Source organism: Grus americana, chromosome Z, assembly GCF_028858705.1.
Source record: "Grus americana isolate bGruAme1 chromosome Z, bGruAme1.mat, whole genome shotgun sequence".
Taxonomy (NCBI): Eukaryota; Metazoa; Chordata; class Aves; order Gruiformes; family Gruidae; genus Grus; species Grus americana.
Window position 1 is genome coordinate 38,868,635 of NC_072891.1, and position 23,890 is coordinate 38,892,524.

At 60.1% G+C, this 23,890-nt stretch overlaps 3 protein-coding genes across 3 annotated transcripts; all 3 read right to left on the reverse strand.

The window, feature by feature from the left end:
- Positions 1–6,239, reverse strand: LOC129199366 (sperm-associated antigen 4 protein-like). The gene is made up of 11 exons (XM_054809707.1): positions 6,023–6,239; positions 5,106–5,187; positions 4,597–4,664; positions 3,750–3,811; positions 3,519–3,559; positions 3,155–3,251; positions 2,495–2,579; positions 1,850–1,950; positions 1,317–1,484; positions 961–1,050; positions 1–135 (listed from the first exon to the last, which is right to left on the reverse strand). Exons 1-11 carry the CDS (start codon positions 6,237–6,239, stop codon positions 1–3), a joined length of 1,146 nt encoding a protein of 381 aa, XP_054665682.1.
- A 2,907-nt stretch (positions 6,240–9,146) lies between these two features.
- LOC129199367 (sperm-associated antigen 4 protein-like) lies at positions 9,147–15,560 on the reverse strand. Its single transcript, XM_054809708.1, has 11 exons — positions 15,344–15,560; positions 14,427–14,508; positions 13,918–13,985; positions 13,071–13,132; positions 12,840–12,880; positions 12,476–12,572; positions 11,816–11,900; positions 11,171–11,271; positions 10,638–10,805; positions 10,282–10,371; positions 9,147–9,456 (listed from the first exon to the last, which is right to left on the reverse strand). The coding sequence occupies exons 1-11, from the start codon at positions 15,558–15,560 to the stop codon at positions 9,322–9,324; spliced, it is 1,146 nt and encodes a 381-aa protein (XP_054665683.1). The 3' UTR covers positions 9,147–9,321.
- Positions 15,561–18,467: 2,907 nt separating this feature from the next.
- Positions 18,468–23,890, reverse strand: LOC129199368 (sperm-associated antigen 4 protein-like). The gene is made up of 10 exons (XM_054809709.1): positions 23,748–23,890; positions 23,239–23,306; positions 22,392–22,453; positions 22,161–22,201; positions 21,797–21,893; positions 21,137–21,221; positions 20,492–20,592; positions 19,959–20,126; positions 19,603–19,692; positions 18,468–18,777 (listed from the first exon to the last, which is right to left on the reverse strand). The coding sequence occupies exons 1-10, from the start codon at positions 23,888–23,890 to the stop codon at positions 18,643–18,645; spliced, it is 990 nt and encodes a 329-aa protein (XP_054665684.1). The 3' UTR covers positions 18,468–18,642.

Sequence of the window (23,890 nt, forward strand, 5' to 3'; positions counted from 1 at the left end):
TCATGCCTGGCTGATGGCGTTCCTTCCTGTTATCTTCCCATGAACCTGCACACGATAAATGCAGGTGTAGCCTGACTTCCCCCAGTTGCTCTGTATGACGAGCCTGATAAGCTGAAAGGCTCTGGGAAGCTGCTTCTGCAAAGAAAACACAGCAAAAAGACATGTCACTCCTGCTGCGTAAGGAGCAGCAGGAGGCCCCCCCCGCATCTTCCTCTGCCAGCCTGACCCTTGCTCTGGGAGGCGCAGCTCCCGCCCCGGCTGAGGGGACAGCTTCTCTCTCCTTCCCTTCTCCCACCCAGGGTCCCTGTGCCTCTGCAGAGCAAGCGCCCGGCCTCGGAGAGTGGGCCGCGCTGCTGTGGAAACCTGAGGCTTGCTGGGTCCAGGGGGAAATGGAGCCTGGGGAAAGTCCTGCTGCTGGGGCAAGGTGCTGGGTGTCCTCCCTGCCGCCGCCTGCCCCGCTGGGGCTCCGTCCCTGTCCCACCACCCCTTCCCTTCGCTGCGGCCTCTGTGCTGGCAGAGTGACCGAGGAGCGCTCCCACGCATGGGGTGTGGCAGCACCTAGCAGCTCCTCCACCTGCCTCCCCAGCAGAGCCCAGGCCCGGGGATGCCGGCCACCCCGCAGCTGGCTGCGGGGCGTCCCCATGGTGCTGCCTGGTGGCTGTCACCACCTAACACTTGCGTTGCAGGGCAGCTCGCAGCACCCGTGGGGTGGCAAGGCCGTGGCTGGCTCTGCCAGAAGCAGCAGGCATAGGCGGGAAGCTGCAGGGACCCGCACGGCCGTGGGGCTGCGCTCTAGGTCTCGCTCTACTTTTGCTGCCCTCGCTGGCTGCTGCTCAGCCCTCCAAATCCTGCCACGTCTCTCTCGGCCAGGGTGGGGATCGTCCACGCTCCTCCTGCCACTGACTTGCTGGCAAACCTGCGTTTCTGCCCTGGCCTCTTGCCAACACACGCTGCCCGTACCTGCAGAGGGAAGGTCTGGGTCGCCTCTTTCTCTGTGTCATAGCTGAATGTCCCGAGCAGAGTTTCCTCTTCTCCTCCTTCATCCACTCCCTTGGAGATAAAGCACAGGGGACCAGGTCAGGCTCAACTCAGCCATGAGAAAACACGCATGCCGGATCCGTGCCCGTGACCCAACCCCTCTCCCGCAGCCCCAGCGCAGTCTGGCGCAGGATGCGGTGGAGCTGAGCTGTTGGGCCAAAACACACGGGGCAAGTCTTAAAGTGGGATGACGCCACCTTGTACGTCCCCTCAAATTTCTCCCTTACGGCTTTTCTGCAGCGCCACATCCCAGCCCCAAGTGCCTGGCAGAGACTTACCAAGACAGTGAAATCTCGGGGGGCGCTGCTGATGTCCCCAAGTGCAGAGGACTTCTTCAATGGGTGCTGCAGAGTGATCGCGGTTGGTCGGACTTGTGCGGGCAACCTAATGACCACCTGGCTCCAAGACCCTTGGAACGGCCAGCAGTATCCCGGGGAAATGTCCAGCTGAAAGCAGAGGGCAACGGCAACGGTTGGTAAGGACGTGACATGGCCCGTGCTGCTACCAGTGCAGCCAGAAGCACTGGTGGCACAGTGCCTGCACGCTGTATTTGTGCTCAAAATGAGTGGCGTGTTGGGAAATGGACAGAAGTGCCCAGACGCCTTCCCGGCCAGGGAAAGAGGATTCGCTGAATTCCCCGAGGAGAAGAGCTCAGCTCAGCCAAGCCCTGTGGGAGACCTCAGGCCTGTCTGGCACCTGACCAGTGCCATGGGCTTCAGCAATACCACTGGCCTGAGGGGAGACGACCCAGGGCTTGCCCTCAAGCTTACCAGGGGAACAAAACCAGCACTGACGATTTTTGCTACCATACCTGCACAAAAGTTTCCAGAGGGTTGAGATCACAAAGGAACCGGAATATGCTGCAGGGCCACACATAGTTCCTGGGTGATCTCTGCAGGTCGATGGTGACCCCTGAAGGGAGAAGAGAGCAGCTGACTGTCAGAGGCCCCGGGCTCGGAGGGCCCGGTGGCTGTAGGGTATTTCTACGGCTGCCTGCCAGTCCCATGCCGAGCCCCGTGCTCTCGGAGGGGACGCAGGCAAGGAGGGCATCCCCGTGTCCATTGACAGCATCTCTCTCACAACCGCACAAAGAGAAGGTCTGTGGGTGCTGGGAGACTGCAAGCCCCAGTGAGAAGGGTAGGGGGCCCAAGCTGAGGCCCCACTGCAGGGAGCGCAAAGCACAATGTGACAACTCGCTTTTCAGTCCCCAGGAAAGCTCAGTGGAGAGGGAGAGCATAGAAATGCTGGCAGGGGTGTGCCAGGGGCACCTGTGAGAGGCCCGAGGGCAGGACTGGGATGATCCCAAGGGGGCCGCTTTGCCACCGGCGTACTGTTGGGCCCTGTGATTTGATCTCGTCTCCCCCTGCTTCAGAGAGCAGAGTCTGCAGCGTGGCCTCCTTTTGGGAGCGCTAAGCAGGAGCCCAGCGCAATGAGACCTGCCTGCCCGCATCCCTACCTGCACTTTTCAGAGTCCAGGCAGACATCTGGATGTTCTCTTCCAAAGGCATCGCGGCCATTGCCATTCTCATGTCCTGAAGTTCCTGGGAAAGACAGAAATGAACATGGGAGACGACCATGTCAGCAGGCCGTTCAGTGTGACCATGGAGTCCTGGCACAGAGCAAAGGAAGGAGCCCGTGTCAGAAAGTGCAAGACAAGCCTTGTCCAAACAGCTGCCATGCTCAAAGCCTTCTGATAGGAATGGCGAGGGCTCAGCAAGAGCATTTGTGTCTACAACCATATAGTGTGGGCGTGGGTCTGGGCCCCACAGCCTCACCTCCACCTCCACGCTGTCCAGCTCAGCCTGGAGATGGGCACAGCCCCGCCAGGGCCAGATGCTTCTGGGAGGGTGCATGTGTTTCACTGCTCTCTGGGGCCAGGCCAGAACTACCAGAGGCACCAGTGCACTGGAAGGATGATTTCGGCAGTCCTCCACTGCCAGACGCGGCCCAGGACCCAGTTAAGCTTGGTCAGAGGAAGGGGCTTTAGAGTGGAGAAGCTCAACCAGCAAGCCCCGGTAAGGGATGGGTGGGTGGAGTGAGCAGGAAAACCCCACCAGCAGCCCCAGGAAAGCACCCTGTGCAGGGCCCTGCCCTCTTTCCCAAAGCACAGGATCACCTCCTTCAGACGGCTCATCTCTTCAGCCGTGCACGCAACATCCTTTCTCAGCTGTTGCAACTCCTGGACTCGTTCTTCCAGCAGAGCAAGCGAGTTCCTGCAGACACCGGGAAAGCAGATCTTGTCAGAGGTGCCCGCCCCCTCCCAGAGCCTCCAAGCTTGGAGATGAGCAGAGACACAGGTGCTCGAGCCCCTTTTTCTTTCCCTGCTTTGCAAGTGCTTCCCTTCCCCTCCAGCTTTAGCAAAAGGCAAAGAGAGAGGGAAAGGCACGAGCCCTGGGTGCTACACAACGGGAGTGCAAACAGCACGAGCACGGCTCCCACTACCCCAGCAAAAGAGCTGCGGGCCAGGAGAGGGCTCTTACCGTACAGACTTCAGCTCACCCGCAGGCTGCTCTTGCAGCACCTGAAAGGGAAAGGCACTACACTTGAGTCCCAGAGCTGCTGGAGCTTAGCAGAGCCGGCAGCTCTAGGAAGGCACCGCAGAAGCTGCTGCTGCTGCTTCTTTGGGTCACGGCCTGGAGACGGAGGATTTACTCAACCACCGTCAGCAGTGCTCCTCTGCAGGACTTTCCTGTCCCACAACGGTCACTGACCTGTGGCACCTCCTTTGCCCACAGCATCCACATGGGCAGCGAAGTCCCGTAGTAGGCACCAGCTGTAATTCACATCACCAACAGAGAGTTATTTTACTATTGTTTCTAATGATGCCTGTAGTCACGCTGGCTCCTCCCACACCAGGGTGGCAAGAGGTTTGCTGAGAGCTTCACTCCCTGCTGCGGTGAGCACCAACACCTGGCTCCACGGGCTGCAAGACAGCCACCTCTCCGTCCCTCCCCCTGCACGGCACTGCCACGGAGCCCCACTTCCGCTGGGCTCCAGTTCCTGAGCAATTCCCAGCTCTGGCCCTGGCTGTCACTGACTCCGCTTCCTCCAGCACACCTCCGACCAGGAGGCTACCGGAGCGGCTGCGGCACAGCAGCACAGGAGCTGGGCCTGTCCCCTGCGTGAGCTTGCAACCTGGCACTCGTTTCCCTGATAGAGAAAGACCTTCTCCAACCTCCCTTTCACAGCTGCACAGGCTGTTCTCTCCCACTGCCTCTGCCCATCTGCTTCTCTCACACACGGGCCCCAATCACGCCAGCCAGGAAGTACTTTCAGCCTCCCCTCACAGGCAGCAAGGGATTCCCTTGCACCGTGGCAGCAAAGGAAAGCTGCACAAGAGGAGGGACCTCTGTCTGAAAGGGTCCTACTGGCTGCACTTCCTAATGCTGGGTGCGTCTGCAGCGGCCCTTGGGTTGGCTGGGATCTGCACGTAGGGAGCTCCCTGAGCTGCAGAAGCAGGCGGGTGGAAGGTCCCACGGGCATCCCAGCACCTCTCCTGCACGCTGAAACTTGCAACCCATACGTCTGTGCTACCGCAAGCAGCGGGTGATTACTCACCAAAAGCGGCTATGAAGATGAGGGACAGGATCACAGAGAGCCCGCTCCTCTTCTGGGTGATCTCTTTCCTGAGAAAGAGGGAGTCCTGGTGTTACCAGTGCTCGGGGACTGGGGCAGAGCCCTGTACAGGGCCATTTTCACTTGCAAGCTGAGAAGCACCAATTCTGGAGGTCAGCTGCTGACAGAAAGCTGGCAGACCAGCCCCTTTCAAACGGAGCACGGTTTCTGTCTGCACCCTTCAACAGTGCAGGCAGAGCTTACCAAAAGAAGTGCTCCAAGGTCTCTTTCAGACATGGAGTTAAAATGATCCGAGGAAGTGAGCAGACCTAGCCAGGGAAAGCCGCTCTCGCCTTCCCTTTCGCTAAGGTGGCAGGCCTGGTTGCACTTGAGATGAAACACCTCTTGTGTTGGGGTGTTTCCACAGCACTGGGCGGAGCAGCAGGCATTCCCTGCTCCCCTCCCGCCACCCCCATGGATCCGTGTCCACATCAGACACGTGCTGTACTCACACAGTGCAGATGCAGGTGCTCAGGTAGCCCTGCAGGGACACCAGGGCCAGCGCCAGACTGCCGGAAACGATCAAGACCAAGTCTGGCAAAGAAACAGGAGAAAAGCCTGAGGACCCTTCCTGAGGACACCCGCCGGGACGCATGTCAGACCCTGCGGAGAGGTGGGCACTGGTCCCACGCACTCCCTCCCCAGGGCAGGGCCAAGGTTTTGCCCTGGGGATGGGGCAGCTGGGAGCAAGGGACTGAAGGCTGGGCACTGATGGCTCGCCCAGGGAAGGAGGGCGGCACGAGCGACACTTTGGCCTCTGGGCTCCCACCATATGGGTGTACCCCATGGTTGCCAGAGGATCCCACAAGGACATGGAAATGGTAGCCAGCTCTGTCGCAGTCATGTAGCTGAGATGGTCCCGGGCCTTCCGTGCAGCCGGATGACGCTGGCTCTGCAGGGCTGTCGGGCCTGGCCCCAAACATGCCGGGGTGGCAGGCAGCCTCTTCTCCTCACCCCTCACCAGCTCATTGAACACCAGGCCCCAGGGGACTAGGACCTGGGGGAGGCAGGAGGGCACAGGAGGATCTAGTGGATGGTGTCCCTGCCCGCAGCACGGGGGTTGGAACTAGATGATCTTTAAGGTCCCTTCCAACCCAAACCATTGTATGATTCTCTGATCTCAGGCATCTTTCCTGAGAAAGCTGTCTGCCCTGTGGTCAGGTGCTAGCAGCCTGTGAGCATTTGCCCTCCCCTTTTGAGTCAAGCTCCTGGCAAAAACTTGTTGGGCAGACTCATGCCCGGAGCAGGGCAGCCTGCAGGCCCCTCTCCAGTGCAGTCGTGCCAGCCTCATCTCCTCCAGCTGTGGTGCAGAGGAGCTCTGTGGGTGCATCCCAGAGGACTTTGCAGAGCAAAACAGTGTTGAACTTACTCTCATTTTCTTGAGAGCAGGCCCTGCAGCGTGCAGGCCCCTGCTGGGTCATGCCCTGGGCCGCCTGAGAATGCGTGAACCTGGGGAAGGAAAAAGACAGAGGCCTGTTGCGCACAGTCTCCGTGCCAGGCAATCCGAGGCAGGCAGCAGCTGCCAGTGCAGAGGCCCTGGTCAGAAGACAGGCCTTGGGAAGGCTCCCGGGAGATGGACCTGCCATGGCGGGAAAGGGAAGCCGCAGCAACGCGGCACGGCTGCTTCCACCCCATCCTCCTCTGCCCACCGGGCCCCGCTGCACCAACCCGCCCTTGGGCGGGCACGTCAGCGGCCCCGTGTCCTGTGGGGAGAGGGCACAGGCTGCCTTCCTCCAAAGCCCCCACCTCTTCCAAAGGCCCGTGAAGCAGGAGGGCCAGAGCCCTCCCCAAAGCTCCCCCGGGGCTGCTCTACCCAGCAGAGACCCGGCAAGAAGAGGGCCAAGCTCTCCCACAGCTCTGCTACAGGCTGCCCAGACACATCTGCGCAGTGCCGGCGGCAGGCACCCAGAGACGGCTTGTGCAGGAGAGCGGCAGGGATACCCCGCGTCCCCCAGCCACGACCCCGAGCTGGCACCAGCAGCAGCTCTGCAGGGGTTGGCCCTGGGGACTCAGAGGGGCTTTCAGCGAGTTTCCCAACCTCCACGGCTGCTGCTCGGCATATAGCCCTTGTCAGCTGCCCCGACGCATCCCCCGCCAGCTCCGCGTTAGGCCCTGCCTGTGCTACCCTGCTAGGCTGAGGCCCCCAGAAGGAACAAACCCCGTGCACACGTACCCATTCTCCCTGTCCCTGCCAGCTCTCCTTGACGGGGCTCGTGGTGCCCCTTGCGTTTTCTGGGGAGCCTTCATCTGCCTCATACTGGGCAGAAAGCAAGCTCTCTGGCAATCTTACGGTTCCTCCTTCACAGTCAGGAGTTTTGCCTGCCGAGTGTACAGACAATCACGCAAAAGCTCCAAACTGATTCCTGTACGAAGCACTCCTGTCACAGGCACACAGTGCGAGCTGCTTCCAGCCCGGCAGACGGGTCCCAAAGTACCACGTTGCTGAGGAAAGCCCTGACCTCAGAGAGCCCTGGGCCCACATGGTGTGAGGTGATGATTGTGACATCACAGATGGGGTCTCAAGGGGTGGGGGATGGCGAGAGACCTTGCAGTTTTTCTGGCGCAGCCCATCCGCAGCCACCTATGCTCCCAGGGGAGCTCCCGAGCCGTGTCGGGCCCTGTGCTGGGTGCCACACATTGTATGTCCCCTGGGCAGGGCTCAGCACTCCTAGGGAGCCCGCAGGAATTGGGAACGCAGGGTGGATGAAGCTTTTTGCTCTCACCTGATCCCACAGCTGCTTCAGGCAGCACCTCTCCCTTGGGTGATTCCACCAGCACCACCCAACGCCCCTCGTGACTGCCAGGTTCCCCTTGTGGTGCCACCAGACCCCCATGGCCGTCTTGGCCCCTACTTCCTTCTCCTCATCCTACAGGTTCCCAGAGGCTCTCAGAAGTTTCCCAGCTCCTCATACCTGAGACTCCCACTGCCCCAGCCCCCTCTGCCCCTGAGGACCCCTGACACCTCCAGACCCCTCCTGTCCTGGCTCCCCTGTCTGCTTCCAGCTGCCTTGAGGCACCGGTGCCCCATTCCCAGGCACGTGCACTCTCGTGATGGCTGCTCCCAGCCCATCGTGCATCGCACAAGCCTCCATGTGCCTGTGCCTTTCTACAAGGCCCCACGGCTCAGCCGGAGCGTCAGGGGTGCCATGTCCCTGTCAGGCCAGAGGTCTGTGCCTTGGAGGGGCACCATGGGCACGGTGGCCAGGGAAAGCTGAGCCAGCATACCCCTGGGGGTCTGGCTGCTCCCCACTGCAGAATCCTACGGGCGGCTGCCACACCAGCACATGCAGACCAGCTGCCTGGCAGACACTGCCCTGAGCTGATCACAGCTGGATCCAGCCCCCTCAGTGTGTTGGGTTTGCGTGGCAAGGTTTTGGTAGCGGGGGGGCTACAGGGGTGGCTTCTGTGAGAAGCTGCTAGAAGCTCCCCCTGTGTCTGATAGAGCCAATGCCAGCCAGCTCTAAGACGGGCCCGCCGCTGGCCAAGGCCAAGCCAATCAGCGCCTCTGTGATAACATATTTAAGAAGAAGAAAAAACACTTAGAGAGAGAGCTTTTGCAGCCGGAGAGAGGAGTGAGAAGATGTAAGAAACTCTGCAGACACCAAGGTCAGTGCAGATGGAGGGGGAGGAGGAGCTCCAGGCGCCAGAGCAGACATCCCCCTGCAGCCCGTGGTGAAGGCTTTGGTGAAGCAGGCTGTCCCCCTGCAGCCCATGGAGGAAGGATGAGGGGGTGTAGAGATTCCACCTGCAGCCTGTGGAGGACCCCACACCAGAGCAGGTGGAGGCACCTGAAGGAGGCTGTGGCCCGTGGGAAACCCACGCTGGAGCAAGTTCCAGGCCGGACCGGTGGACCCGTGAAGAGGGGAGCCCACGCCAGGGCAGGTTTGCTGGCAGGACTTGTGACCCTGTGGGGGACCCCACGCTGGAGCAGTTTGCTCCTGAAGGTCTGCACCCCGTGAGAGGGACTCCATGCTGGAGCAGGGGAAGGATGAGAGGAGTCCTCCCCCTGAGGATGAAGAACCGGCAGAAACAACATGAGATGAACTGACCGTAACCCCCATTCCCCGTCTCCCTGTGCCGCTGAGGGGGGGAAGGTTGAAGCCGGGAGTGAAGTTGAGCCCGGGAAGATGGGAGGGGTGGGGGGAGGTGTTTTAAGAGTTGATTTTATTTTCTCATTCCTCTTCTCTGTTTTGCCTAGTAATAAATTAGATGAGTTTCCTCTGTAAGTTTGGTCTGTTTTGCTCGTGACAACAATTAGTGAGTGATCTCTCCCTGTCCTTATCTCGACCTACAAGCATTTCGTTATGCCTTTTCTCCCGTTTAGTGAATGAGGGGAGTGAGAGAGCAGCTCTGGTGGGCACCTGGCCTTCAGCCAGGGTCAACCCACCACACTCAGCAACAGACAAGACCGGCCCACCACACCAGACACAACCAATCCGAGCAGTTTGTTGCGCCTCTGAACCAATCAGAGGAGTTGACACCCCCCCCGCCCAGGTCTCCACACTCCTCTCAGGCCCGCCCACGTTCTCCGCTATGTCTAGACCCCATGTGGCCTTTGAGGGGGCCTGTGAAATGACAGTCACTCTGCTCCAGACTAACAGCCACGTTCCTCTGCCCAGGGATTTGTTGGGGTTTTTTCATTGTTTATTTTTATGGTAGGAAGTCTCCTCATGCCTGGCTGATGGCGTTCCTTCCTGTTATCTTCCCATGAACCTGCACACGATAAATGCAGGTGTAGCCTGACTTCCCCCAGTTGCTCTGTATGACGAGCCTGATAAGCTGAAAGGCTCTGGGAAGCTGCTTCTGCAAAGAAAACACAGCAAAAAGACATGTCACTCCTGCTGCGTAAGGAGCAGCAGGAGGCCCCCCCCGCATCTTCCTCTGCCAGCCTGACCCTTGCTCTGGGAGGCGCAGCTCCCGCCCCGGCTGAGGGGACAGCTTCTCTCTCCTTCCCTTCTCCCACCCAGGGTCCCTGTGCCTCTGCAGAGCAAGCGCCCGGCCTCGGAGAGTGGGCCGCGCTGCTGTGGAAACCTGAGGCTTGCTGGGTCCAGGGGGAAATGGAGCCTGGGGAAAGTCCTGCTGCTGGGGCAAGGTGCTGGGTGTCCTCCCTGCCGCCGCCTGCCCCGCTGGGGCTCCGTCCCTGTCCCACCACCCCTTCCCTTCGCTGCGGCCTCTGTGCTGGCAGAGTGACCGAGGAGCGCTCCCACGCATGGGGTGTGGCAGCACCTAGCAGCTCCTCCACCTGCCTCCCCAGCAGAGCCCAGGCCCGGGGATGCCGGCCACCCCGCAGCTGGCTGCGGGGCGTCCCCATGGTGCTGCCTGGTGGCTGTCACCACCTAACACTTGCGTTGCAGGGCAGCTCGCAGCACCCGTGGGGTGGCAAGGCCGTGGCTGGCTCTGCCAGAAGCAGCAGGCATAGGCGGGAAGCTGCAGGGACCCGCACGGCCGTGGGGCTGCGCTCTAGGTCTCGCTCTACTTTTGCTGCCCTCGCTGGCTGCTGCTCAGCCCTCCAAATCCTGCCACGTCTCTCTCGGCCAGGGTGGGGATCGTCCACGCTCCTCCTGCCACTGACTTGCTGGCAAACCTGCGTTTCTGCCCTGGCCTCTTGCCAACACACGCTGCCCGTACCTGCAGAGGGAAGGTCTGGGTCGCCTCTTTCTCTGTGTCATAGCTGAATGTCCCGAGCAGAGTTTCCTCTTCTCCTCCCTCATCCACTCCCTTGGAGATAAAGCACAGGGGACCAGGTCAGGCTCAACTCAGCCATGAGAAAACACGCATGCCGGATCCGTGCCCGTGACCCAACCCCTCTCCCGCAGCCCCAGCGCAGTCTGGCGCAGGATGCGGTGGAGCTGAGCTGTTGGGCCAAAACACACGGGGCAAGTCTTAAAGTGGGATGACGCCACCTTGTACGTCCCCTCAAATTTCTCCCTTACGGCTTTTCTGCAGCGCCACATCCCAGCCCCAAGTGCCTGGCAGAGACTTACCAAGACAGTGAAATCTCGGGGGGCGCTGCTGATGTCCCCAAGTGCAGAGGACTTCTTCAATGGGTGCTGCAGAGTGATCGCGGTTGGTCGGACTTGTGCGGGCAACCTAATGACCACCTGGCTCCAAGACCCTTGGAACGGCCAGCAGTATCCCGGGGAAATGTCCAGCTGAAAGCAGAGGGCAACGGCAACGGTTGGTAAGGACGTGACATGGCCCGTGCTGCTACCAGTGCAGCCAGAAGCACTGGTGGCACAGTGCCTGCACGCTGTATTTGTGCTCAAAATGAGTGGCGTGTTGGGAAATGGACAGAAGTGCCCAGACGCCTTCCCGGCCAGGGAAAGAGGATTCGCTGAATTCCCCGAGGAGAAGAGCTCAGCTCAGCCAAGCCCTGTGGGAGACCTCAGGCCTGTCTGGCACCTGACCAGTGCCATGGGCTTCAGCAATACCACTGGCCTGAGGGGAGACGACCCAGGGCTTGCCCTCAAGCTTACCAGGGGAACAAAACCAGCACTGACGATTTTTGCTACCATACCTGCACAAAAGTTTCCAGAGGGTTGAGATCACAAAGGAACCGGAATATGCTGCAGGGCCACACATAGTTCCTGGGTGATCTCTGCAGGTCGATGGTGACCCCTGAAGGGAGAAGAGAGCAGCTGACTGTCAGAGGCCCCGGGCTCGGAGGGCCCGGTGGCTGTAGGGTATTTCTACGGCTGCCTGCCAGTCCCATGCCGAGCCCCGTGCTCTCGGAGGGGACGCAGGCAAGGAGGGCATCCCCGTGTCCATTGACAGCATCTCTCTCACAACCGCACAAAGAGAAGGTCTGTGGGTGCTGGGAGACTGCAAGCCCCAGTGAGAAGGGTAGGGGGCCCAAGCTGAGGCCCCACTGCAGGGAGCGCAAAGCACAATGTGACAACTCGCTTTTCAGTCCCCAGGAAAGCTCAGTGGAGAGGGAGAGCATAGAAATGCTGGCAGGGGTGTGCCAGGGGCACCTGTGAGAGGCCCGAGGGCAGGACTGGGATGATCCCAAGGGGGCCGCTTTGCCACCGGCGTACTGTTGGGCCCTGTGATTTGATCTCGTCTCCCCCTGCTTCAGAGAGCAGAGTCTGCAGCGTGGCCTCCTTTTGGGAGCGCTAAGCAGGAGCCCAGCGCAATGAGACCTGCCTGCCCGCATCCCTACCTGCACTTTTCAGAGTCCAGGCAGACATCTGGATGTTCTCTTCCAAAGGCATCGCGGCCATTGCCATTCTCATGTCCTGAAGTTCCTGGGAAAGACAGAAATGAACATGGGAGACGACCACGTCAGCAGGCCGTTCAGTGTGACCATGGAGTCCTGGCACAGAGCAAAGGAAGGAGCCCGTGTCAGAAAGTGCAAGACAAGCCTTGTCCAAACAGCTGCCATGCTCAAAGCCTTCTGATAGGAATGGCGAGGGCTCAGCAAGAGCATTTGTGTCTACAACCATATAGTGTGGGCGTGGGTCTGGGCCCCACAGCCTCACCTCCACCTCCACGCTGTCCAGCTCAGCCTGGAGATGGGCACAGCCCCGCCAGGGCCAGATGCTTCTGGGAGGGTGCATGTGTTTCACTGCTCTCTGGGGCCAGGCCAGAACTACCAGAGGCACCAGTGCACTGGAAGGATGATTTCGGCAGTCCTCCACTGCCAGACGCGGCCCAGGACCCAGTTAAGCTTGGTCAGAGGAAGGGGCTTTAGAGTGGAGAAGCTCAACCAGCAAGCCCCGGTAAGGGATGGGTGGGTGGAGTGAGCAGGAAAACCCCACCAGCAGCCCCAGGAAAGCACCCTGTGCAGGGCCCTGCCCTCTTTCCCAAAGCACAGGATCACCTCCTTCAGACGGCTCATCTCTTCAGCCGTGCACGCAACATCCTTTCTCAGCTGTTGCAACTCCTGGACTCGTTCTTCCAGCAGAGCAAGCGAGTTCCTGCAGACACCGGGAAAGCGGATCTTGTCAGAGGTGCCCGCCCCCTCCCAGAGCCTCCAAGCTTGGAGATGAGCAGAGACACAGGTGCTCGAGCCCCTTTTTCTTTCCCTGCTTTGCAAGTGCTTCCCTTCCCCTCCAGCTTTAGCAAAAGGCAAAGAGAGAGGGAAAGGCACGAGCCCTGGGTGCTACACAACGGGAGTGCAAACAGCACGAGCACGGCTCCCACTACCCCAGCAAAAGAGCTGCGGGCCAGGAGAGGGCTCTTACCGTACAGACTTCAGCTCACCCGCAGGCTGCTCTTGCAGCACCTGAAAGGGAAAGGCACTACACTTGAGTCCCAGAGCTGCTGGAGCTTAGCAGAGCCGGCAGCTCTAGGAAGGCACCGCAGAAGCTGCTGCTGCTGCTTCTTTGGGTCACGGCCTGGAGACGGAGGATTTACTCAACCACCGTCAGCAGTGCTCCTCTGCAGGACTTTCCTGTCCCACAACGGTCACTGACCTGTGGCACCTCCTTTGCCCACAGCATCCACATGGGCAGCGAAGTCCCGTAGTAGGCACCAGCTGTAATTCACATCACCAACAGAGAGTTATTTTACTATTGTTTCTAATGATGCCTGTAGTCACGCTGGCTCCTCCCACACCAGGGTGGCAAGAGGTTTGCTGAGAGCTTCACTCCCTGCTGCGGTGAGCACCAACACCTGGCTCCACGGGCTGCAAGACAGCCACCTCTCCGTCCCTCCCCCTGCACGGCACTGCCACGGAGCCCCACTTCCGCTGGGCTCCAGTTCCTGAGCAATTCCCAGCTCTGGCCCTGGCTGTCACTGACTCCGCTTCCTCCAGCACACCTCCGACCAGGAGGCTACCGGAGCGGCTGCGGCACAGCAGCACAGGAGCTGGGCCTGTCCCCTGCGTGAGCTTGCAACCTGGCACTCGTTTCCCTGATAGAGAAAGACCTTCTCCAACCTCCCTTTCACAGCTGCACAGGCTGTTCTCTCCCACTGCCTCTGCCCATCTGCTTCTCTCACACACGGGCCCCAATCACGCCAGCCAGGAAGTACTTTCAGCCTCCCCTCACAGGCAGCAAGGGATTCCCTTGCACCGTGGCAGCAAAGGAAAGCTGCACAAGAGGAGGGACCTCTGTCTGAAAGGGTCCTACTGGCTGCACTTCCTAATGCTGGGTGCGTCTGCAGCGGCCCTTGGGTTGGCTGGGATCTGCACGTAGGGAGCTCCCTGAGCTGCAGAAGCAGGCGGGTGGAAGGTCCCACGGGCATCCCAGCACCTCTCCTGCACGCTGAAACTTGCAACCCATACGTCTGTGCTACCGCAAGCAGCGGGTGATTACTCACCAAAAGCGGCTATGAAGATGAGGGACAGGATCACAGAGAGCCCGCTCCTCTTCTGGGTGATCTCTTTCCTGAGAAAGAGGGAGTCCTGGTGTTACCAGTGCTCGGGGACTGGGGCAGAGCCCTGTACAGGGCCATTTTCACTTGCAAGCTGAGAAGCACCAATTCTGGAGGTCAGCTGCTGACAGAAAGCTGGCAGACCAGCCCCTTTCAAACGGAGCACGGTTTCTGTCTGCACCCTTCAACAGTGCAGGCAGAGCTTACCAAAAGAAGTGCTCCAAGGTCTCTTTCAGACATGGAGTTAAAATGATCCGAGGAAGTGAGCAGACCTAGCCAGGGAAAGCCGCTCTCGCCTTCCCTTTCGCTAAGGTGGCAGGCCTGGTTGCACTTGAGATGAAACACCTCTTGTGTTGGGGTGTTTCCACAGCACTGGGCGGAGCAGCAGGCATTCCCTGCTCCCCTCCCGCCACCCCCATGGATCCGTGTCCACATCAGACACGTGCTGTACTCACACAGTGCAGATGCAGGTGCTCAGGTAGCCCTGCAGGGACACCAGGGCCAGCGCCAGACTGCCGGAAACGATCAAGACCAAGTCTGGCAAAGAAACAGGAGAAAAGCCTGAGGACCCTTCCTGAGGACACCCGCCGGGACGCATGTCAGACCCTGCGGAGAGGTGGGCACTGGTCCCACGCACTCCCTCCCCAGGGCAGGGCCAAGGTTTTGCCCTGGGGATGGGGCAGCTGGGAGCAAGGGACTGAAGGCTGGGCACTGATGGCTCGCCCAGGGAAGGAGGGCGGCACGAGCGACACTTTGGCCTCTGGGCTCCCACCATATGGGTGTACCCCATGGTTGCCAGAGGATCCCACAAGGACATGGAAATGGTAGCCAGCTCTGTCGCAGTCATGTAGCTGAGATGGTCCCGGGCCTTCCGTGCAGCCGGATGACGCTGGCTCTGCAGGGCTGTCGGGCCTGGCCCCAAACATGCCGGGGTGGCAGGCAGCCTCTTCTCCTCACCCCTCACCAGCTCATTGAACACCAGGCCCCAGGGGACTAGGACCTGGGGGAGGCAGGAGGGCACAGGAGGATCTAGTGGATGGTGTCCCTGCCCGCAGCACGGGGGTTGGAACTAGATGATCTTTAAGGTCCCTTCCAACCCAAACCATTGTATGATTCTCTGATCTCAGGCATCTTTCCTGAGAAAGCTGTCTGCCCTGTGGTCAGGTGCTAGCAGCCTGTGAGCATTTGCCCTCCCCTTTTGAGTCAAGCTCCTGGCAAAAACTTGTTGGGCAGACTCATGCCCGGAGCAGGGCAGCCTGCAGGCCCCTCTCCAGTGCAGTCGTGCCAGCCTCATCTCCTCCAGCTGTGGTGCAGAGGAGCTCTGTGGGTGCATCCCAGAGGACTTTGCAGAGCAAAACAGTGTTGAACTTACTCTCATTTTCTTGAGAGCAGGCCCTGCAGCGTGCAGGCCCCTGCTGGGTCATGCCCTGGGCCGCCTGAGAATGCGTGAACCTGGGGAAGGAAAAAGACAGAGGCCTGTTGCGCACAGTCTCCGTGCCAGGCAATCCGAGGCAGGCAGCAGCTGCCAGTGCAGAGGCCCTGGTCAGAAGACAGGCCTTGGGAAGGCTCCCGGGAGATGGACCTGCCATGGCGGGAAAGGGAAGCCGCAGCAACGCGGCACGGCTGCTTCCACCCCATCCTCCTCTGCCCACCGGGCCCCGCTGCACCAACCCGCCCTTGGGCGGGCACGTCAGCGGCCCCGTGTCCTGTGGGGAGAGGGCACAGGCTGCCTTCCTCCAAAGCCCCCACCTCTTCCAAAGGCCCGTGAAGCAGGAGGGCCAGAGCCCTCCCCAAAGCTCCCCCGGGGCTGCTCTACCCAGCAGAGACCCGGCAAGAAGAGGGCCAAGCTCTCCCACAGCTCTGCTACAGGCTGCCCAGACACATCTGCGCAGTGCCGGCGGCAGGCACCCAGAGACGGCTTGTGCAGGAGAGCGGCAGGGATACCCCGCGTCCCCCAGCCACGACCCCGAGCTGGCACCAGCAGCAGCTCTGCAGGGGTTGGCCCTGGGGACTCAGAGGGGCTTTCAGCGAGTTTCCCAACCTCCACGGCTGCTGCTCGGCATATAGCCCTTGTCAGCTGCCCCGACGCATCCCCCGCCAGCTCCGCGTTAGGCCCTGCCTGTGCTACCCTGCTAGGCTGAGGCCCCCAGAAGGAACAAACCCCGTGCACACGTACCCATTCTCCCTGTCCCTGCCAGCTCTCCTTGACGGGGCTCGTGGTGCCCCTTGCGTTTTCTGGGGAGCCTTCATCTGCCTCATACTGGGCAGAAAGCAAGCTCTCTGGCAATCTTACGGTTCCTCCTTCACAGTCAGGAGTTTTGCCTGCCGAGTGTACAGACAATCACGCAAAAGCTCCAAACTGATTCCTGTACGAAGCACTCCTGTCACAGGCACACAGTGCGAGCTGCTTCCAGCCCGGCAGACGGGTCCCAAAGTACCACGTTGCTGAGGAAAGCCCTGACCTCAGAGAGCCCTGGGCCCACATGGTGTGAGGTGATGATTGTGACATCACAGATGGGGTCTCAAGGGGTGGGGGATGGCGAGAGACCTTGCAGTTTTTCTGGCGCAGCCCATCCGCAGCCACCTATGCTCCCAGGGGAGCTCCCGAGCCGTGTCGGGCCCTGTGCTGGGTGCCACACATTGTATGTCCCCTGGGCAGGGCTCAGCACTCCTAGGGAGCCCGCAGGAATTGGGAACGCAGGGTGGATGAAGCTTTTTGCTCTCACCTGATCCCACAGCTGCTTCAGGCAGCACCTCTCCCTTGGGTGATTCCACCAGCACCACCCAACGCCCCTCGTGACTGCCAGGTTCCCCTTGTGGTGCCACCAGACCCCCATGGCCGTCTTGGCCCCTACTTCCTTCTCCTCATCCTACAGGTTCCCAGAGGCTCTCAGAAGTTTCCCAGCTCCTCATACCTGAGACTCCCACTGCCCCAGCCCCCTCTGCCCCTGAGGACCCCTGACACCTCCAGACCCCTCCTGTCCTGGCTCCCCTGTCTGCTTCCAGCTGCCTTGAGGCACCGGTGCCCCATTCCCAGGCACGTGCACTCTCGTGATGGCTGCTCCCAGCCCATCGTGCATCGCACAAGCCTCCATGTGCCTGTGCCTTTCTACAAGGCCCCACGGCTCAGCCGGAGCGTCAGGGGTGCCATGTCCCTGTCAGGCCAGAGGTCTGTGCCTTGGAGGGGCACCATGGGCACGGTGGCCAGGGAAAGCTGAGCCAGCATACCCCTGGGGGTCTGGCTGCTCCCCACTGCAGAATCCTACGGGCGGCTGCCACACCAGCACATGCAGACCAGCTGCCTGGCAGACACTGCCCTGAGCTGATCACAGCTGGATCCAGCCCCCTCAGTGTGTTGGGTTTGCGTGGCAAGGTTTTGGTAGCGGGGGGGCTACAGGGGTGGCTTCTGTGAGAAGCTGCTAGAAGCTCCCCCTGTGTCTGATAGAGCCAATGCCAGCCAGCTCTAAGACGGGCCCGCCGCTGGCCAAGGCCAAGCCAATCAGCGCCTCTGTGATAACATATTTAAGAAGAAGAAAAAACACTTAGAGAGAGAGCTTTTGCAGCCGGAGAGAGGAGTGAGAAGATGTAAGAAACTCTGCAGACACCAAGGTCAGTGCAGATGGAGGGGGAGGAGGAGCTCCAGGCGCCAGAGCAGACATCGCCCTGCAGCCCGTGGTGAAGGCTTTGGTGAAGCAGGCTGTCCCCCTGCAGCCCATGGAGGAAGGATGAGGGGGTGTAGAGATTCCACCTGCAGCCTGTGGAGGACCCCACACCAGAGCAGGTGGAGGCACCTGAAGGAGGCTGTGGCCCGTGGGAAACCCACGCTGGAGCAAGTTCCAGGCCGGACCGGTGGACCCGTGAAGAGGGGAGCCCACGCCAGGGCAGGTTTGCTGGCAGGACTTGTGACCCTGTGGGGGACCCCACGCTGGAGCAGTTTGCTCCTGAAGGTCTGCACCCCGTGAGAGGGACTCCATGCTGGAGCAGGGGAAGGATGAGAGGAGTCCTCCCCCTGAGGATGAAGAACCGGCAGAAACAACATGAGATGAACTGACCGTAACCCCCATTCCCCGTCTCCCTGTGCCGCTGAGGGGGGGAAGGTTGAAGCCGGGAGTGAAGTTGAGCCCGGGAAGATGGGAGGGGTGGGGGGAGGTGTTTTAAGAGTTGATTTTATTTTCTCATTCCTCTTCTCTGTTTTGCCTAGTAATAAATTAGATGAGTTTCCTCTGTAAGTTTGGTCTGTTTTGCTCGTGACAACAATTAGTGAGTGATCTCTCCCTGTCCTTATCTCGACCTACAAGCATTTCGTTATGCCTTTTCTCCCGTTTAGTGAATGAGGGGAGTGAGAGAGCAGCTCTGGTGGGCACCTGGCCTTCAGCCAGGGTCAACCCACCACACTCAGCAACAGACAAGACCGGCCCACCACACCAGACACAACCAATCCGAGCAGTTTGTTGCGCCTCTGAACCAATCAGAGGAGTTGACACCCCCCCCGCCCAGGTCTCCACACTCCTCTCAGGCCCGCCCACGTTCTCCGCTATGTCTAGACCCCATGTGGCCTTTGAGGGGGCCTGTGAAATGACAGTCACTCTGCTCCAGACTAACAGCCACGTTCCTCTGCCCAGGGATTTGTTGGGGTTTTTTCATTGTTTATTTTTATGGTAGGAAGTCTCCTCATGCCTGGCTGATGGCGTTCCTTCCTGTTATCTTCCCATGAACCTGCACACGATAAATGCAGGTGTAGCCTGACTTCCCCCAGTTGCTCTGTATGACGAGCCTGATAAGCTGAAAGGCTCTGGGAAGCTGCTTCTGCAAAGAAAACACAGCAAAAAGACATGTCACTCCTGCTGCGTAAGGAGCAGCAGGAGGCCCCCCCCGCATCTTCCTCTGCCAGCCTGACCCTTGCTCTGGGAGGCGCAGCTCCCGCCCCGGCTGAGGGGACAGCTTCTCTCTCCTTCCCTTCTCCCACCCAGGGTCCCTGTGCCTCTGCAGAGCAAGCGCCCGGCCTCGGAGAGTGGGCCGCGCTGCTGTGGAAACCTGAGGCTTGCTGGGTCCAGGGGGAAATGGAGCCTGGGGAAAGTCCTGCTGCTGGGGCAAGGTGCTGGGTGTCCTCCCTGCCGCCGCCTGCCCCGCTGGGGCTCCGTCCCTGTCCCACCACCCCTTCCCTTCGCTGCGGCCTCTGTGCTGGCAGAGTGACCGAGGAGCGCTCCCACGCATGGGGTGTGGCAGCACCTAGCAGCTCCTCCACCTGCCTCCCCAGCAGAGCCCAGGCCCGGGGATGCCGGCCACCCCGCAGCTGGCTGCGGGGCGTCCCCATGGGGCTGCCTGGTGGCTGTCACCACCTAACACTTGCGTTGCAGGGCAGCTCGCAGCACCCGTGGGGTGGCAAGGCCGTGGCTGGCTCTGCCAGAAGCAGCAGGCATAGGCGGGAAGCTGCGGGGACCCGCACGGCCGTGGGGCTGCGCTCTAGGTCTCGCTCTACTTTTGCTGCCCTCGCTGGCTGCTGCTCAGCCCTCCAAATCCTGCCACGTCTCTCTCGGCCAGGGTGGGGATCGTCCACGCTCCTCCTGCCACTGACTTGCTGGCAAACCTGCGTTTCTGCCCTGGCCTCTTGCCAACACACGCTGCCCGTACCTGCAGAGGGAAGGTCTGGGTCGCCTCTTTCTCTGTGTCATAGCTGAATGTCCCGAGCAGAGTTTCCTCTTCTCCTCCCTCATCCACTCCCTTGGAGATAAAGCACAGGGGACCAGGTCAGGCTCAACTCAGCCATGAGAAAACACGCATGCCGGATCCGTGCCCGTGACCCAACCCCTCTCCCGCAGCCCCAGCGCAGTCTGGCGCAGGATGCGGTGGAGCTGAGCTGTTGGGCCAAAACACACGGGGCAAGTCTTAAAGTGGGATGACGCCACCTTGTACGTCCCCTCAAATTTCTCCCTTACGGCTTTTCTGCAGCGCCACATCCCAGCCCCAAGTGCCTGGCAGAGACTTACCAAGACAGTGAAATCTCGGGGGGCGCTGCTGATGTCCCCAAGTGCAGAGGACTTCTTCAATGGGTGCTGCAGAGTGATCGCGGTTGGTCGGACTTGTGCGGGCAACCTAATGACCACCTGGCTCCAAGACCCTTGGAACGGCCAGCAGTATCCCGGGGAAATGTCCAGCTGAAAGCAGAGGGCAACGGCAACGGTTGGTAAGGACGTGACATGGCCCGTGCTGCTACCAGTGCAGCCAGAAGCACTGGTGGCACAGTGCCTGCACGCTGTATTTGTGCTCAAAATGAGTGGCGTGTTGGGAAATGGACAGAAGTGCCCAGACGCCTTCCCGGCCAGGGAAAGAGGATTCGCTGAATTCCCCGAGGAGAAGAGCTCAGCTCAGCCAAGCCCTGTGGGAGACCTCAGGCCTGTCTGGCACCTGACCAGTGCCATGGGCTTCAGCAATACCACTGGCCTGAGGGGAGACGACCCAGGGCTTGCCCTCAAGCTTACCAGGGGAACAAAACCAGCACTGACGATTTTTGCTACCATACCTGCACAAAAGTTTCCAGAGGGTTGAGATCACAAAGGAACCGGAATATGCTGCAGGGCCACACATAGTTCCTGGGTGATCTCTGCAGGTCGATGGTGACCCCTGAAGGGAGAAGAGAGCAGCTGACTGTCAGAGGCCCCGGGCTCGGAGGGCCCGGTGGCTGTAGGGTATTTCTACGGCTGCCTGCCAGTCCCATGCCGAGCCCCGTGCTCTCGGAGGGGACGCAGGCAAGGAGGGCATCCCCGTGTCCATTGACAGCATCTCTCTCACAACCGCACAAAGAGAAGGTCTGTGGGTGCTGGGAGACTGCAAGCCCCAGTGAGAAGGGTAGGGGGCCCAAGCTGAGGCCCCACTGCAGGGAGCGCAAAGCACAATGTGACAACTCGCTTTTCAGTCCCCAGGAAAGCTCAGTGGAGAGGGAGAGCATAGAAATGCTGGCAGGGGTGTGCCAGGGGCACCTGTGAGAGGCCCGAGGGCAGGACTGGGATGAGCCCAAGGGGGCCGCTTTGCCACCGGCGTACTGTTGGGCCCTGTGATTTGATCTCGTCTCCCCCTGCTTCAGAGAGCAGAGTCTGCAGCGTGGCCTCCTTTTGGGAGCGCTAAGCAGGAGCCCAGCGCAATGAGACCTGCCTGCCCGCATCCCTACCTGCACTTTTCAGAGTCCAGGCAGACATCTGGATGTTCTCTTCCAAAGGCATCGCGGCCATTGCCATTCTCATGTCCTGAAGTTCCTGGGAAAGACAGAAATGAACATGGGAGACGACCACGTCAGCAGGCCGTTCAGTGTGACCATGGAGTCCTGGCACAGAGCAAAGGAAGGAGCCCGTGTCAGAAAGTGCAAGACAAGCCTTGTCCAAACAGCTGCCATGCTCAAAGCCTTCTGATAGGAATGGCGAGGGCTCAGCAAGAGCATTTGTGTCTACAACCATATAGTGTGGGCGTGGGTCTGGGCCCCACAGCCTCACCTCCACCTCCACGCTGTCCAGCTCAGCCTGGAGATGGGCACAGCCCCGCCAGGGCCAGATGCTTCTGGGAGGGTGCATGTGTTTCACTGCTCTCTGGGGCCAGGCCAGAACTACCAGAGGCACCAGTGCACTGGAAGGATGATTTCGGCAGTCCTCCACTGCCAGACGCGGCCCAGGACCCAGTTAAGCTTGGTCAGAGGAAGGGGCTTTAGAGTGGAGAAGCTCAACCAGCAAGCCCCGGTAAGGGATGGGTGGGTGGAGTGAGCAGGAAAACCCCACCAGCAGCCCCAGGAAAGCACCCTGTGCAGGGCCCTGCCCTCTTTCCCAAAGCACAGGATCACCTCCTTCAGACGGCTCATCTCTTCAGCCGTGCACGCAACATCCTTTCTCAGCTGTTGCAACTCCTGGACTCGTTCTTCCAGCAGAGCAAGCGAGTTCCTGCAGACACCGGGAAAGCAGATCTTGTCAGAGGTGCCCGCCCCCTCCCAGAGCCTCCAAGCTTGGAGATGAGCAGAGACACAGGTGCTCGAGCCCCTTTTTCTTTCCCTGCTTTGCAAGTGCTTCCCTTCCCCTCCAGCTTTAGCAAAAGGCAAAGAGAGAGGGAAAGGCACGAGCCCTGGGTGCTACACAACGGGAGTGCAAACAGCACGAGCACGGCTCCCACTACCCCAGCAAAAGAGCTGCGGGCCAGGAGAGGGCTCTTACCGTACAGACTTCAGCTCACCCGCAGGCTGCTCTTGCAGCACCTGAAAGGGAAAGGCACTACACTTGAGTCCCAGAGCTGCTGGAGCTTAGCAGAGCCGGCAGCTCTAGGAAGGCACCGCAGAAGCTGCTGCTGCTGCTTCTTTGGGTCACGGCCTGGAGACGGAGGATTTACTCAACCACCGTCAGCAGTGCTCCTCTGCAGGACTTTCCTGTCCCACAACGGTCACTGACCTGTGGCACCTCCTTTGCCCACAGCATCCACATGGGCAGCGAAGTCCCGTAGTAGGCACCAGCTGTAATTCACATCACCAACAGAGAGTTATTTTACTATTGTTTCTAATGATGCCTGTAGTCACGCTGGCTCCTCCCACACCAGGGTGGCAAGAGGTTTGCTGAGAGCTTCACTCCCTGCTGCGGTGAGCACCAACACCTGGCTCCACGGGCTGCAAGACAGCCACCTCTCCGTCCCTCCCCCTGCACGGCACTGCCACGGAGCCCCACTTCCGCTGGGCTCCAGTTCCTGAGCAATTCCCAGCTCTGGCCCTGGCTGTCACTGACTCCGCTTCCTCCAGCACACCTCCGACCAGGAGGCTACCGGAGCGGCTGCGGCACAGCAGCACAGGAGCTGGGCCTGTCCCCTGCGTGAGCTTGCAACCTGGCACTCGTTTCCCTGATAGAGAAAGACCTTCTCCAACCTCCCTTTCACAGCTGCACAGGCTGTTCTCTCCCACTGCCTCTGCCCATCTGCTTCTCTCACACACGGGCCCCAATCACGCCAGCCAGGAAGTACTTTCAGCCTCCCCTCACAGGCAGCAAGGGATTCCCTTGCACCGTGGCAGCAAAGGAAAGCTGCACAAGAGGAGGGACCTCTGTCTGAAAGGGTCCTACTGGCTGCACTTCCTAATGCTGGGTGCGTCTGCAGCGGCCCTTGGGTTGGCTGGGATCTGCACGTAGGGAGCTCCCTGAGCTGCAGAAGCAGGCGGGTGGAAGGTCCCACGGGCATCCCAGCACCTCTCCTGCACGCTGAAACTTGCAACCCATACGTCTGTGCTACCGCAAGCAGCGGGTGATTACTCACCAAAAGCGGCTATGAAGATGAGGGACAGGATCACAGAGAGCCCGCTCCTCTTCTGGGTGATCTCTTTCCTGAGAAAGAGGGAGTCCTGGTGTTACCAGTGCTCGGGGACTGGGGCAGAGCCCTGTACAGGGCCATTTTCACTTGCAAGCTGAGAAGCACCAATTCTGGAGGTCAGCTGCTGACAGAAAGCTGGCAGACCAGCCCCTTTCAAACGGAGCACGGTTTCTGTCTGCACCCTTCAACAGTGCAGGCAGAGCTTACCAAAAGAAGTGCTCCAAGGTCTCTTTCAGACATGGAGTTAAAATGATCCGAGGAAGTGAGCAGACCTAGCCAGGGAAAGCCGCTCTCGCCTTCCCTTTCGCTAAGGTGGCAGGCCTGGTTGCACTTGAGATGAAACACCTCTTGTGTTGGGGTGTTTCCACAGCACTGGGCGGAGCAGCAGGCATTCCCTGCTCCCCTCCCGCCACCCCCATGGATCCGTGTCCACATCAGACACGTGCTGTACTCACACAGTGCAGATGCAGGTGCTCAGGTAGCCCTGCAGGGACACCAGGGCCAGCGCCAGACTGCCGGAAACGATCAAGACCAAGTCTGGCAAAGAAACAGGAGAAAAGCCTGAGGACCCTTCCTGAGGACACCCGCCGGGACGCAT

Coding starts and splice junctions, on each gene's coding strand:
- LOC129199368 (XM_054809709.1), bottom strand. CDS start 23,890: ATGCGTCCCGGCGGGTGTCCTCAGGAAGGGTCCTCAGGCTTTTCTCCT. Junction 23,307..23,747: donor AGCACCTGCATCTGCACTGT/GTGAGTACAGCA, acceptor CCTCTTTCTCAG/GAAAGAGATCACCCAGAAGA. Junction 20,127..20,491: donor CTCTGGAAACTTTTGTGCAG/GTATGGTAGCAA, acceptor CTCTGCTTTCAG/CTGGACATTTCCCCGGGATA.
- LOC129199367 (XM_054809708.1), bottom strand. CDS start 15,560: ATGGCAGGTCCATCTCCCGGGAGCCTTCCCAAGGCCTGTCTTCTGACC. Junction 10,806..11,170: donor CTCTGGAAACTTTTGTGCAG/GTATGGTAGCAA, acceptor CTCTGCTTTCAG/CTGGACATTTCCCCGGGATA. Junction 10,372..10,637: donor CCCGAGATTTCACTGTCTTG/GTAAGTCTCTGC, acceptor TTTATCTCCAAG/GGAGTGGATGAGGGAGGAGA.
- LOC129199366 (XM_054809707.1), bottom strand. CDS start 6,239: ATGGCAGGTCCATCTCCCGGGAGCCTTCCCAAGGCCTGTCTTCTGACC. Junction 3,812..4,596: donor CATCTTCATAGCCGCTTTTG/GTGAGTAATCAC, acceptor TGTGAATTACAG/CTGGTGCCTACTACGGGACT. Junction 136..960: donor CCCAGACCTTCCCTCTGCAG/GTACGGGCAGCG, acceptor TTTTCTTTGCAG/AAGCAGCTTCCCAGAGCCTT.